The following is a 16,092-nucleotide window of genomic DNA, read 5'->3' as shown; positions in this document are numbered from 1 at the left end:
TGTTGAAAAGAACAGCAGTGGCAACAACACCAACAGCAACAATAGCAGCAATAGTGGAAACAACAGCGGCGGCAACAAAAGTGTCAGCCGTGAAAACAACAGCGACAGTGGCGGCCACAATACCAACAACTGTGGCAACAACAGCGTCAGCCATAGAAACATCAGTGGCGACAACAAAACTAAAAGCGGCGCTAACAAGAGTGTCAGCTGTGGAAACAACAGTGGCGACAAAAACAGCGGCAGCAACAACAGTGTCAGCTGTGGAAACAACAGGGACAGTGGCTGCAACAACAACGTCAGCCGTGGAAACAACAGCGGTGGTAACAACACAAAAAGCAGCAACAATAGTGTCAGCCATGGAAACATAAACATTCATTTTTCCATCCCCACTTTCAAAAACCATAACCTTATTTTCTGACTACGTGAAGCTACATGGGGGCTGTTTTTGCAGTTGTATTTTTCACCAGTACTATTTATTATTCAACACTGTATAAATGACTTCTCTTTTCCAGAACTGTCAGCAGCGCCGCCGGATGACCCGAGGAAAGGTATCCTTGGATGCAGAAAGCCAAAAGTAAAAGTAGGTAGTTATTTCATGGGTTGTAAAGCCGGTGCTCCCACTTCCTCCAATGTCCGCTGATGCCGCTGTCACTGCAGTGGGCCAGACGATTAGCTGATGGATGGAGTTTCTTAGCAGCGGAACCCGTCCATCAAATACTGATGGCCTATCGGAGGATAGGTCATCAGAGGAAAAACAAGACAGGAAACTCTTTTTAGAAGGACCCTCTACCATAAGAAAGCAAGTCTTAAAACTAAACTGTATAAATCTCTTCTTATTTCCATAGGTGTCGCGGGAGATGCTGGACCTCCTAGAACAGCTCATTAATTGGCTGACAGAAAATCCCAACATAGGCCGTTAGGGGTGATCTTGTGAGGTGACACATAGAGAATTCTCATAGCGGCCATCTACACAGTATAAAACTGGGCTATAGTGACGGGCTGTGTCTTATAGGGGAACACTTCTATAGACGCATGTTAGTTAGAGAAGGGACGCAGTTATACCAGCGCTAGAGTATATATAGAGAGATTATATAGGCTGCAGCATCTAAGTAGATAAATGGTCATGATGGGGGCCAGCTCTGATTGTGGCTATAGTCAGCAGATGTCAGCTATAGGAATTAGCTGGTAGCAGCCAGGTATAAAGCAAGCATGACTACCGAGCTTGTTCCATACTCGCCCTACAGCTCAATGACATACGTTTATGTGATTGGTCATTTAAGGGTTAACTTTAAAGGGATTTTCTGTGTGCTTAAAAATTATCCTAACTGTGAAAAAGGAGAGAGAATTTTAAAAAATAACGGATATTGCCCAGTAAATCCCCCGCGATCCCAGTGCGGATGCTGCGGCAGATCCTGCGGGAGATTTCTGTTGAAAACAACAGTAGTGGCAACAACACCAACAGCGGCTGCAACAGTAGCGGCAGCTGTGGAAACAATAGTGGCGGCAACAACACTAACAGTGGCGCCAACAACAGCATCAGCCGTGGAAACAACAGTGGTGACAAGAACACCAACAGCGGCGCCAACAACAGTGTCAGCTGTGGAAACAACAGTGACAATAGTGGTAACAACGTCAGCCATGGAAACAACAGCGGTGGTAGCAACACCAAAAGCGGCAACAACAGTGTCAGCTATGGAAGCATAAACTTTAATTTTTCCACCCACACTTTCAAAAACCATAACTTTATTTTCCAACTACTCTTTTCCAGAACTGTCAGCAGTGCTGCCGGATGACCCGAGGAGAGTTATCCTTGGATACAGAAAGCCAAAATAAAAGTAGGTAGTTATTTCATGGGTTGTGAAGCCGGCGCTCCCACTTCCTCCAATGTCCGCTGATGCTGCTGTCACTGCAGTGGGCCAGATGATCAGCTGATGGATGGGGTTTATGAGCAGCGAATCCCTGTCCATCAAATACTGATGGCCTATCGGAGGATAGGTCATCAGTGGAAAAACAGGACAGGAAACCCTTTTTAGAAGGACCTTCTAGCATAAGAAAGCAAGTCTTAAAACTAATCTTATTCCTCTCTTCTTATTTCCAGAAGTGTCACGGGAGATGCTGGACCTCCTAGAACAGCTCATTAATTGGCTGCCACAAAATCCCAACAAAGGCCGTAAGGGGTGATCTTGTGAGGTGACACATAGGGAATTCACAATTTTTCACCAATTGTTTATTTGTGGATATTGTCCATACCAGAAGCCCAGGATGACCAATTTCTCCTGCCACTGCTGCAGGCTATAAGTGGCGGACACCCTGTTCCACTTTTCAACGACTGCAAGTAATAAATTTATTTAGTTTGATAGTTTTTAGGTAAATTTAATAAATCTCCTTTCATATAAGTTACTTTTTCACTAATAAATATGATAAATAAAATATTAACGTTTAATTTTGTTAGTCTGTGAGACTAATATGTAGTGAAAGGGTAACTTGAAAATATGTTTAGTGATTTAGGGTTAATAATGTTTTCCTTGTTCAGTTGTGGGCACGTTGTCACGATGGGGGATGGCATCAGCTTTCCCTGCCCCCTGCTACGGTGGTGCTCACACCCATGATCTGTGTAACGGCCCGGTAGATGGACGCACGTGTCGCTTACCGGTGATGTGACAGAGACCTCCTGCCTCTCGCCACTACGGTGCACGCTCCTCCATCATCCTCTGTGCAATGATCTGAGAGGTCTTACTGTGCGCCGCGTCCCGGTGACACAAGGCCTCCCTCCCCTGCTCCACTCCCGTCTTCTGCCTGATATGGCGTCCCTTGCATCTCCAGCTGACTACGGAACGCAAACTAAGGTAGCCTTGGAGCTAAAACGCTCTTCCTCTCCCACCGTCTTACTTCCAGTTAATATTTTAGAACTTTTTATATATTCAGTGATATTGGTCTGTTAAGTCATGCTTGTAAAAGTTGCTATATGGGCACCGAAACGCGTTTCAACATTGTGAAGCTCTTTTGTTTACCTTTTTATCATTAAAAAACCTGCTTTCTATTAATATGCGTCTACATTGCATCTTGATGTACGACAAAAGGAGGGTTCTAATTCCCACATCAGACCCCTCTCTTCTCACTAATGAATATTACCATTTTTTTTCCTACATTAACTGATGAGTGCCTGTTGTTTTTTCTTTAAACTATAGTTGTCTTTGTCCTGATTCCCTGCCTTGGATTTTGGAGTCTTCCTGTCCCATGGATGCATCTGGTGCAGAAGAAGTGTCCGGCTTACCAGGACTACAGGTGTGGTGGCCTCCCCTCCCCACAGGCTAGCTGTCCACGCCAGGTGAGCCCTTCTCTTTATTCTTTTTTTAGTCACTTCTTTTTGTTTCCTCACAAGACTCTATTCTTTTTTAGTAGTTTTTTTCTCTTATCCCATATCATTGTTATTCAAACTTTATCTCTTTAACACTTTACAACAACTTTAAGCTCTCATCATAATGCAGGGCTGGGATAAATGATCCCACTATCCATGATTCCGTCTCTTCTACAATGGAGATACTACGGAGCACACATCTGATTTTTAGGATGATAATTGCGTTTTTTTTAACATGACAACTTCTTGCCCGTTACCTGGTAATGTAACATTATTTTATCGCTGCCCTCAGACAGTGTTATACAGCAGTTTTAGGGGGTTTGGTGAACTTGTGGTTCAGTTCAAATTAATTTGGACCAAACCAAATTTTTCACAAGTTGGTTCTCCACTAGTGAGCGCCGCCGCAGTCCGCCTTGTATCCAACCCACACCTCAGTGACCTACATGTATGCCATGGAGATAGAAGGGGTTAATGCTATAAGCATGCTGATAACCTGTGTATTTCTATGTTATTTACAGGGCTGTCAGATGAGAACACCGTGACCCCCGGAGAGAAACTGACAGTCAAAACTGGAGAGATGAGAAGAACTTTCCTCTTTATCTACATATAATGTCCACCTTATATTTCTCTGATTTCTACCATTTACCTGTAAACCAGAGGGAGATTAACCCCTTAATGGTGACTACAGAGTCACGATATCTCAATACATATAATCATGATAATAAAAGTTCCTGTTAGTTTTTGTTCTAGTTTTCCTGTACTAAGAGATGCGCCCTACAAATCTAGGGTTAGGATTGGATCCCAGTTGTAGGTAATGTATAAAACTAATGTTATTCTCCCCATAGGAACATCTGGACCGGAGGTCCATCTGAGACCGGTTATTATTGTGACCCTTCCCGGTATAAATGGTAAGTCTATAATGACGTTGTACTATTGCTATTTATTCCTCTATAACAAATCCATGGCAGGCCGGAGGGGATGATGGGGGGGGGTCTCTTCTGTCAGGGTAATTATATGATAAAATGATTAAATGTCCGGTATCTCAGTTCTCTCTGATCCTGGACACTGCGGCCAGGTGTCAGCTATCAAAGACAGCCATGTATTTAGCAGACTCGATTTTATTTCACCATACGGTGACACACCGCCTCCACCTCACATGTATGGTGGCTGCCAGGAAGGGGTTAATTTATCCAAAGAATAGAAAAAAAATGTACCCCATAGAAGAAGCTACCAATGTCTATTGTGTTTCCGCTGACTGAAATCTGCTGTTGATAGAAAATCTCTGTTTTGCCTTTCAGTTAAATTATTATGAATTTTGCATATTGCAGAAAAGTCGGCCAGCGTGATAGGAAAAACATCGCCTACAATAACACTAACATACCCTGAAGGTATTTAAAGGTATGAACTCTAACATGGAGTAGTTGGCGTCAGCGGAGTCATGTTGATGACCCTCATCCCTTTAACATTGGACTGACCCACAAGAGGAAACACCCATATAAAAGGAAAATGGTTTGGCGGATTATGATCCAATTTTAGATACAAGTTGTGGAGGAAAGAAGAAGCCTGTTAGGCCATGTCATCAGCATGAAGGCCATTATGAATACCACCATCTTGGCTTCAACTTCAGTTTTTCTAATAGGAAGGTAAGTGTGTGGTACATCAATCTGGTAGAGACTCTCACCAGAGAAACAATGTTGTACGTCATTTCCTATATTGTTATTCATCCTCTTGTTAAAGCAGTGATTTTTATTTTGTGCCAGCAATGTGAATGATGACGTTGTCCCAGCGCCGCAGGATGACCCCGAGGAAAGGTATCCTTGGATCCATGATATAATCAGTAAAAGTAAGTAGTTATTTGATTGGGTTACATATGGAGAAAACACTACTTAACCCCTTCCTGCCACAAACCTTTCTCACTTTTGTTTTCATATTTCCATCCTTACTTTCAAAAAATCATAACTTTTTCTATTTTCCGGCGACCGCTACATGAGGGCGGTCTTTGTGGGACGAGTTGTATTTTCAGTGGTGCCATTTAATATACAGTATTGTTTAATGTATCAGAAAACTTTTAAAATCTTATAAGTGGGATGAAATGAAAACTAGGAAATCTTATAACTTTTGGGAGGAGGGGTCGTTTTCATGGCCCTCAGCGTGCAGCAGGAATGATTTATTTTTTGTGCTGTGAATTTTTGGTCACTTTTTTATTTAATTGTTTGTAGAGATGGATTGACCAAAAAAAAAGCGCAATATTGGCATTGTGTGAATATATATATATAAATATATATATATATATATATATATATATATATATATAAATATTTATATAATTTTTGGTGGCCTTCACGATGTGGGATAAATGTGTTTTTTTTTTTTCCTTTAAGTTAAATCGGACTTTTACAGATGCGGCAATACTTAGTTTTAATTTATTTAATTTTGATACATCAACAGGTAAAAGTAAACTTTTACTATTTTTTTAATTTGCTATTGATTACGTTTAATAAAGTTTTTTTTTTAAAAGTAGTATTTTGGTTGTGAATCTTCAAAAATTCCAGATGTTTATGCACAGCTGGTTGTGTGTATAAATTGGGCAACATTGCCATCTTATGCTATTCCTCATTTCTGATACTTCTCCACATCGCTATTTTTCAAGATGGCCACCGCATCCCTGCGGATATGCACCTTGAACCTACATTTATCACAATTCCCTGCTCCGTACTTTCTTCTTGTGTATGTCCTGCTAAGCACTGCCCTGCTATTGGTCAGCAATCCAGTCCTGAGAGCTGAATACAAAAAAGCCTGTTCACAGTTGTTTTTACTCCGAACCCCCATTGACTTCTATGGGGACTAGAGATGAGCGAGCATACTGGTTAAGGCAAAATACTCGAGCGAGTATTGCCATTTTCGAGTACATGCCTGCTTGTCTTAAAAGATTCGGCGGCCGGTGTGGGTGAGCGGTGAGTTGCGGGAGTGAGCATGGGGGAGCGGGAAGGAGAGAGTGAGAGAGAGATCTTCCCCTCCCCCCCGTTCCTCCCTGCTCTCCCCCGCCCCCCGCCGGCCCCCGAATCTTTTAAGACATTTGGGCATGTACTCGAAAAGGGCAATACTCGCTCAAGTAATTTGCCTTAATTAGTACACTCGCTCATCTCTAATGGGGACACAGAAAGGTAGAGCATGTTCTAGCGTTTTTTTGTGCGACCAAAATACGCACACCAAAATTTGCGCATGTGAACAAACCCAATGAAATCAATGGGTTCTATTCTCTGTGCGTCCATGTGATGACGGCCTAACACTGACCAGTAGAGAGCTATGGCCAGCCAGGATATCCCCACTCTCATCACAGTCCACATCTGGCATATATAACATGTTAAATGAGTATAAAAACTAGAACGTAGTTCCAAAAGTTACACATTTAAGCCAAAGCCTCCAGAAGAATCAAGGAACGTGAGAATGTCAGGCCATTGTATCGGGCTCTAACAGCAAGCCGTAGTTGGCATACCTAAAGTAGCAGTTAGCTGGTATAGTAACATTAAACTGCATGAACTAAAAAGCTGCCCTCACTTACTATATCAGTAAGGATGGTTACTCCATAAAGCCCTCAGAATGAGGATTCAGTAAAGTGGTGCGGACGGGGCAAACGTGGATTACCCCACAGGGGAGTATTCAGGGGACATTTAGCCGCCTCCTCGGGACAGAATGCCACACTTTAAGGCTCACCATCATAGGGGTGGCAAAACAATCCCCATGGAAATACGGCCCCTCAGTACCAGCCCTCTGATCCAAGCCCACTGCTTGATTGTAATTAGATGAGGACAACCACGAGCCTGAATAAACCAGTTGGCTAGCTAAAGAAGGGCACCCCCCCCCCCACCCCTCAATCAATCGGAAGGCAAAGGGCTTCTAATTTAAATCTTGGAAGGCAGCCTCTACATAACATGCTGCGTACTAGTACTATTAGGTGGAGAGTATCAGAACATTTGGGGGAAACCAGGGGAATTTTGGGGAGTTATAGCTGACATATGCAAATTTAGGCAATAGTTTAATTTTCAATAAATTTATGCAGCTTACTAAGGTAAAGGGGAGGAAGTCCCAGTGGTGGCCACCTCCTGGGCCCAGCCAAAAACTGTACGTCCTATAGCGGGAAGGGGTTATATTCCTGCACCCATGTAACATGGCTAAGCAAGCAGAGATTGTACGATAATATGTGTAAAAACTAACGCAAAAGTGTGTCGTTAATGATGTAACTGCGTGGCTCTTGACGAGCATCTTTTCACATACTAAAGTGTGAGGTAACACTTATAAGAGATGCGCCCTCTAAATCTCGGGTTCGGATTGCAGCCCAAATATAGATGATATATGAAGCTAATGAATGCCATGTTCTCCCCATAGGAACATCTGGACCGGTGGTCAGAATTAGGACCGCTATTATTCTGACTATTCCCGGTACAATGGAGATACTACGGAGCACAGCTCTTATGGTTTAGACTGTATTTGTGGCTTTTTTCAACATCATGACTTCTCGCCCGTTACCTGGTAAGTTACATTATTTCATCGCTGCCCTTAGACAGTGTTATACAGCAGTTTTAGGGGTTTTGGTGAATTTGTGGTTCAGTTCAAATTAATTTGGTCCAAACTGATTTTTCACAAGTTGTCTCCCCACTAGTGAGCGCCGCCGCAATCCGCGCCATTTACAGGAGATTATTTAGTTAGAATCTTCTAGTCTCCCTGTAATAGGAGATACGCCCTATAAATTTCGGGTTATGATTGGAGCCCAAACATAGATGATATATGAGGCTAATGAGTGACATGTTCTCCCCATAGGAACATCTGGACCGGAGGTCAGAATTAGGACCGCTATTATCCTGACTATTCCTGCTACAATGGAGATACTACGGAGCACAGCGTTTATTTTCTTGATTCTTTTTTTTTGGACACGGCAACTTCTCGCCTGTATAAAATAATGTAACTTACTAGGTAACAGGCGAGAAGTTGCCGTGTCCAAAAAAATACAGCAGTTTTAGGGGTTTTGGTGACCTTGTGGTTCAGTTCAAATTAATTTGCACCAAACTGATTTTTCACGAGTTGTCTCCCCACTCGTGAGCGTCGCCGCAGTCCGCGCCATTTACAGGATATTAGTTAGAATTCGTTAGTCTTCCTGTAATAGGAGATACGCCCTATAAATTTCGGGTTGGGATTGAAGCCCACATGTAGGTGATATATGAAACTAATGAATGCCATTTTCTCCTCATAGGGACATCTGGACTGGAGGTCAGAATTAGGACTGTTATTATACCGACTATTCCCAGTATAAACGGTAAGTGTATAATGACGTCACTACTATAACTAGAGGAAGGCTGTCAGGCCGAACCTTCACTGTCTGTTGTGATGGGAGAATAAATTATTCTTTTCTACTGCATCCCCATATGCTGCCAGTTCTACAATTTTTCTATATGGACTTTCTATGGAGTGTGTGGTTTGAAACACCTTGACTGGCTATTGCATACAACAGCCTGACCCAGTGTGGGAAGTTATTGGTGCTGCTGGTGCAAAACCTGCTTTATGTACTTTGGTCAATACTATTACTATTTATTCCTCTATTTTATGTCATTACTTATAACTGTAGGAAACCATTCCCCAATTTATAAAAGATACAGACAACCTCAATATATTGACATAATGGGGTTATTAGGGTTGTCCAGGGCTAGAAATACATGGTGGTTTTTTTTCCAAAAACAGCGCCACCCTTCTTTGTGGGCTGTTTTTGGAATTGCAGTTCATCTTCCATTCACTTCAACAAAAGGTTATTAAACTAATTTTGATTTCGTTTTTTTTCTTCAATTCAAGTCCTAAAAGGGAACTTGAATTAGTGATTGTTTGATTACATGTAGAATATACTGCAATACTTAGGTTACATGGCCTAGCGGGTTCCTCCCTTCCTCTACAGTTTGTGTCTAAAGTTGGATCATCATCCGCTAAACCATTTTCATTTTCTCTGGGTGTTTCCTTACTTTGAGACCCCACTGTATATATTGGTTTTCTTCGTGCTTTGTGATTGAAGTCAGTATGTTCTTGTTTCTTACAGGAGATACAGCCACAGAAGACCTGCTGCCTACCACAAGGATTATATATCCTGAAGGTAATATAGCATGTCTGTCCATAGAGGATATAGACTTATTTAACAGGATGCAGACATAAGAGACTGTAAGGGGAGATGTGGGAATCTACCCAGGTATATAACTGTATGTGACTTACTGACATAGATGCATTTGTGTACTAGGAAAGCGTGAGGATGTCTATGGGTTAGGGCTCATTCACTTGGGCATATATGTATTTCAGTTACGTAAATATGCAGCGTATTTATGTGACTGAAATGTGCATACTTTCTACTTATTGTGCTAAAAAAAAACCTGAAAGACTGTTGTCAGTGATTTCAGTTTAATATGGGTTATTTTGGTACATAATATACACTAAAATAAGAAATGCTTAGTTTTTTATTACATGACTGAAATACGCACACTGGAATTAACCCACTGAAATCACTGTTTTATTCACTGTGTAATACGCTGCATATTTATGTTCATGTGAAAGAGCCCTCACTGTATAACTGGGGACTGTGTGTGAGCGTGCGGATGGAAAAGGGTTTCTGTTGTGGCCCCTGCGGACACTTTAATGAGATGCTGTAGATGCAGAGCCTTAACCTGTAGAGACACTGAGTGCTGATTGATGTGATCTGTGGAGAGCGTGTACCAGCCCGGATGAGTAGGTAAAGAGACAGCAAACACAAAGAGATTAGGAATACAAAGTGTCTGTTGAATCCCGTATGGGCGGTAAATCTGAGAGTATGTCGCTAGAACCATTGCTGTTCTAGAAGGTTGTGTTAAGCGGAGCAGTTTAGAGAACAGTATTTGATAATGAAAAGACTGGCAAGCCGATACAGCGTTCCCAGATTTCACAGTCCGTGTGAGGGCTTAGTCACACGGGCGTTTATTGCCGCGATTTGCGCATGCGCATGCGTCCGGCGACTTTTTAAAACCATTGCTTTGCAATGGTATCGGACACATGAGCGCTTTTTATGCGCTCGTCCGATAAATTAGAGAACAGAAATCGCAGATCGCACCTATCTGCGATCTGCGATTCCTGTTCTCTTCTCTATATGCGCTCAACGGGGCCGGCGGCAGCAGCGCCGACCCCATTGAGAACATATAGAAGACAAATCATTCTTCTGTGCCACAGCTGGAACAGCTGGAACAGCTGTGGCAGAGAAGAACGATGTTTGCCCATTGAATTCAATGGAGCGGCAATACAGCCGCTCCATTGAAAGCAATGGGCTGCCGGCGTGCGCGGGGTTAATTGTCGGGAAGGGGTTAAATATATAACCCCTTACCTGCAATGCATCCTTAAATGTGAAAAAATAAAAAAAAAGGATGTTCTCACCTGCTCCCGGCAGCTGGAGATCCCGGCGGTCGGCCTGCAGTGGGTGTGAAGGAGGTGTGACTCAGGCTTGCCCCTGATTGGCTCAGCCTGAGCCAATCAGAGGCTGAGCTCAGTCACACCCATTCATGAATTCATGAATGGGTGTGACTGAGACTTGCTTCTGATTGGCTCAGCGCTGAGCCAATCAGGGGCAAGCCTGAGTCACACCTCCTTCACACCCACTGCAGGCCGACCGCCGGGATCTCCAGCTGCCGGGAGGAGGTGAGTACATCCTTTTTTTTTATTTTTTCACATTTAAGGATGCATTGCAGGTAAGGGGTTATATATTTAACCCCTTCCCGACAATTAACCCCGCGCACGCCCGCAGCGCTTGCATTCAATGGAGCCGCTGTATTGCCGGCTCCATTGAATGCAATGCGCTGGACAGCTCCGGCCCGTTTCTAATGAAACGCGGCTAGGAGCAGATTTTCGGGCGATTTTTGGGCCGATTTTTCGGCGCCGGTCACGCGATTTGCGCATGCGCATCCGTCATGCGATGCGCAAATCGCGTGAAAAAACGCCCGTGTGACTAAGGCCTGACTGAGTGTTATGAAGTGTATTACCAAAGTATTCAGAATAGTTACAATGTGTTGAACTGTGAGTCTGGTTAAAGTGACTTACAGCTGGTTCCACTTAAACTGGTAGCAGCCAGGTATGAAGCAAGCATGGCTACCGAGCTTGTTCCATACTCACCCTACAGTCGCACATTTATGTGATTGGTGATTAAAGGGTTAACTTTAAAGGGATTTTCTGTATGCTTAAAAATTATTCTAACAGTGAAAAAGGAAAGAGAATAAAAAAAAAAAACCACATTGTCCTGTAAATCACCCGTGATCCCAGTGCGGATGCTGCGGCGGATCCTGCGGTGAGTTTTGCTTTGATTTCTGTTTGCACTTCTAAAGAATATATCATTCTTGTTTTTCTCAGGTCATAACAGAATAACCATCTGGAAACCGTACTGTGAAGGTAAAATTTTCTCCCATCTAATAAATCCTGCATATTATGTGTATCATCTCTACACAGTATACACACAGATCACCTATAGATTATACACATATACTGACTGACTAAGAACCCCCACAGATAAAACATGTCTTACAGGTAACTGTATAAATGACTGCTCCTTTCCAGAACTGTCAGCAATACCAACAACAGCCGCAACAACAGCATCAGCCATGGAAACAACAGTGGCGAAAACAAAACTAACAGTGGCGCCAACAACAGTGTCAGCCGTGGAAACAACAGTGGTGGTAAGAACACCAAAAGCGGCAACAGCAATGTCAGCCATGGAAATATAAACTTTTATTTTTCCATCCCCACTTTCAAAACCCTATTGTTGTATTTTTCACCAGTACCATTTAATATTTAATACCGTATAAATGACTTCTTTCCAGAACTGTCAGCAGTGCTGCCGGATGACCCGAGGAGAGGTATCCTTGTATGCGGAAAGCCAAAAGTAAAAGAAAGTACTTATTTCATGGGTTGTAAAGCCGGCGCTTCCACTTCCTACAATGTCTGCTGATGCCGCTGTCACTGCAGTGGGCCAGACGATCAGCTGATGGATGGGGTTTCTGAGCAGCAGACCCCTGTCCATCAAATACTGATGGCCTATCCGAAGATAGGTCATCAGTGGAAAGACAGGACAGGAAACTCTTTTTAGAAGGACCGCTACCATAAGAAAGCAAGTCTTAAAACTAAACTGTATATATCTCTTCTTATTTCCAGAAGTGTCACGGGAGATGCTGGACCTTGTGGAACAGAACCCTAATTGGCTCCCTAAAAAATCCCAACAAAGGCCGTAAGTAGTGATTTTATGGGTGTGACACTTAGAGAATTCTCATAGCGACCATCTACAGACCCTCCTCCATAAGAAAGCAAGTCTTAAAACTAATCTGTATAAATCTCCTCTTCTTATTTCCAGAAGTGTCACGGGAGATGCTGGACTTCCTGGAACAGCACCCTAATTGGCTGCCAGAGAATCCCAACAAAGGCCGTAAGTAGTGATTTTATGGGGTGACACCTAGAGAATTCTCATAGTGGCCATCTACACAGTATAAACTGGGCAGTAGTGACGGGCTGTGTCTAATAGGGGAACTCTTCTATAGACGCATGTTAGTTAGAGAAGGAACGCAGTTATACCAGCGCTAGAGTATATATAGAGAGATTATATAGGTTGCAGCATCTAAGTAGATAAATGGCCATGATGGGAGCCAGCTCTGATTGTGGCTATAGTCAGCAGATGTCAGCTGTAGGAATTAGCTGGTAGCAGCCAAGTATGAAGCAAGCATGGCTACCAAGCTTGTTCCATACCCTACAGATCATTAATGAACGTTTATGTGATTGGTCACTAAAGAATTAACTTTAAAGGGATTTTCTTTGTGCTTAAAAATTATCCTAACTGTGAAAAAGGAGAGAGAATTTTTAAAAATGACAGACATTGTCCTGTAAATCCCCTGCGATCCCAATGCAGTTGCTGCGACGGATCCTGCGGGAGAGTTTTGCTTTGATTTCTGTTTGCACTTCTAAAGCATATATCATTCTTGTTTTTCTCAGGTCGTAACATGAAAACCATTTGAAAACCGTTCCGTGAAGGTCAAGTCTTCATCCATCTATTAGATCCTGTACATTATGTGTATCATCTCTACGCAGTATACACACAGATCATCGCTATAGATTATACAGTTTTGCTTTGATTTCTGTTGAAAACAACAGTGTCAGCCGTGGAAACAACAGCGACAGTGGTGGGAAAAATACCGACAACGGCGGCTTACAACAGCATCAGCCATGGAAAGAACCGTGGTGACAACAAAACTAACAGCGGTGCCAACAACAGTGTCAGCCATGGAATCAACAGCAGCGACAACAACAGTGTCAGCCGTGAAAACGACAGCGACGGCACAACACCAACTGCGGAAGAAACAACAGTGACAGCTGTGGAAACAACTGTGGCAGTGGCAGAAACAACAGTGTCAGACGTGGAAACAACAGCGGTGGCAACAACAGTGTCAGCTCTGGAAACGACAGCGACGGCACAAAACCAACAGTGGCGGCAACAACAGCGTCAGCCGTGGAAACAACAGTGGCGGTAACAACACCAAAAGGAATAGCAACAACAGTGTCAGCCATGGAAACAACAGTGGCGGCAACAACAGTGTCAGCTGTGGAAACAACAGCATCAGCAGTGGAAAGAACAGTGGCCACAACAACGCCAACAGCGGTGGCAAAAACAGTGTAAGCCATGGAAACAACAGCAGCGGCAACAACAGTGTCAGCTGTGGAAACAACAGCGACAGTAGTGGCAACAACAGCATGAGCAGTGGAAAGAACAGTTGCCACAACAACGCCAACAGCGGTGGCAAAAACAGTGTAAGCCATGGAAACAACAGCGGCGACCACCACAGTGTCAGTCGTGGAAACAACAGCGGTGGAAACAACACCAACAGTGTCGGTAACAACAGTGTGACCCCAGTAATGGGCCTTAAACCCGAACATACATGTTTACTTTTAAAGCTGGGGCTTGACTGAGTTGCCGGGCTCCTACTCTAACTAGGAATGGAGAAACCTCAGATCCAGGCAGTTTAACCCCTTACATGCCACAATCAAAAGCAACTGCAGCATGTAAGCAGATGAAAGGTGGAGGGGGCTCCTTCTGTCACCCATCGGCACCATGGAATAGGATTGCAAGATACCAATGTGTTCCCATGGCAGCCGGAAGCTTGACAAAGGCCTCCATGTTTACCGTGTAACTCGGCGTATTAAACCCTGCCTCCAGTAATACGCTGCTGTCATAGTAGAATGCATTACATAAGCTTGGTGAATGCCAAAAAAATAAAAAGCAATCCAAGTGACATGTACTTCAAAATAGTACCAATAAAAACTACAACTCTTCCTGCAAAATACAAGACCTCATATAGCTCGATTCCTGGAAAAATAAAGATGTCATGGGTCTTAGCGATGCAGAATCAATTATCTTTAAAAACGTGTTTTTATTGTGCAAAAGTTGTAAAAAATAAAAAAAAATGTACAAACATAAGAAAGCTATCATGTTATTTTTACCAAATGGTAAATGTTGTAAAACAAGTAGTGGGTTTTCTGGACCACTCAGCCGGACCAACAGGACAGGAAGAACAGGACCCCATAGAGCCGGGCGTCCTACACCCCTGAGGAGAGGGAGAGAATTACACAGCCATCGCTACTGCAGCTGAGGGGCAAGTTACCCAAATACCTAGGTTTTATTAAATTTGTCTAGGCAGACCCACCCAGATCCATGCAGCTCCGGTCGGCCCCTTAGGATGCTTCCAATTGAGTAAAATGAATTTTTGGCCTAAAAAAAAACACATAAAAGGTGGGGGTCGCCATAATCACCAAGATATCATCCACAAGCCCGAAAAGACAAACCTTGGGATGCATGATCCACAGTGGCCCTAAGTGAGACTCCATGAATTCGGGAACATCCCGTCAGTAGTCTTACTTGTTGTTATACTCCCAGAACACGGGCTGCATTAGTAACACATCATGAACAAGTCGCTGAAGCGGACAGACCCAGAGTATGTAATCTAGACGGGGATAGTAAACTCTAGGTATAAAATTAACCTTATCCTTAAAGCCGGCTTCACATGGGCGTATGCACAATTGCACACGCCTTTGGGCAACTTTTGTGCGCTATGAAGAAAGCGTTTTTCCCGTGCATGTTGGCACTCATTAGATGAATCACCTATTTCAACTAGTGTGTGTAAAATACACTGGTTGAAATAGGTGATTCATCTAATGAGTTCTAGATAGTTCTTCTTCCAGCGGAATTACGCAGTGTTTCATGCATCTCCCTGCATGTTGTGCAACCCCCATTGACTTCCATGGGGACCTTTGGTGCACAAATACACAGTATGATAGAGCATGTTCTATCTTTTTCTTTGTGTTACTGAAATGTGCACGCTAAAACTTGCGCATGTGAACAAACCCAATGAAATCAAAGGGTTCTATTCTCTGTGCATTGCGCATACAAAGATGTCCATGTGACAACGGCCTAACACTGACCAGTAGAGAGCCAGGGCCAGCCAGGATATCCCCACTCTCATCACAGTCCACATCTGGGATATCTAGCATGTTAAGTGAGTATAAAAACTAGAACGTAGTTAGAAAAGTTGTACATTTAAGCCAAAGCCTCCAGAAGAATTAAGGAAGATTGTCAGGGCATTGAACTAGGCTCTAACAGCAAGCTATAGTTGGTAATACTAAAGTAGCAGTTAGCTGGTATATTACAATTG

General features: G+C 43.2%; 1 protein-coding gene across 1 annotated transcript; it reads left to right on the top strand.

The window, feature by feature from the left end:
• Window positions 1-1,397: 1,397 nt before the first annotated feature.
• Window positions 1,398-14,353, top strand: LOC136619652 (putative uncharacterized protein DDB_G0286901). Its single transcript, XM_066594446.1, has 11 exons — window positions 1,398-1,685; window positions 1,769-1,835; window positions 2,099-2,170; window positions 4,204-4,266; window positions 4,687-4,746; window positions 4,895-5,001; window positions 8,177-8,193; window positions 11,960-12,078; window positions 12,750-12,821; window positions 13,541-13,752; window positions 13,853-14,353. Exons 1-11 carry the CDS (start codon window positions 1,398-1,400, stop codon window positions 14,351-14,353), a joined length of 1,578 nt encoding a protein of 525 aa, XP_066450543.1.
• The last annotated feature ends 1,739 nt before the right edge of the window (window positions 14,354-16,092 follow it).

This window comes from Eleutherodactylus coqui, chromosome 1 (genome assembly GCF_035609145.1).
Source record: "Eleutherodactylus coqui strain aEleCoq1 chromosome 1, aEleCoq1.hap1, whole genome shotgun sequence".
Taxonomy (NCBI): Eukaryota; Metazoa; Chordata; class Amphibia; order Anura; family Eleutherodactylidae; genus Eleutherodactylus; species Eleutherodactylus coqui.
Note: the sequence above shows the minus strand (reverse complement) of the source record. Positions and strands in the feature narration are given on the sequence as shown.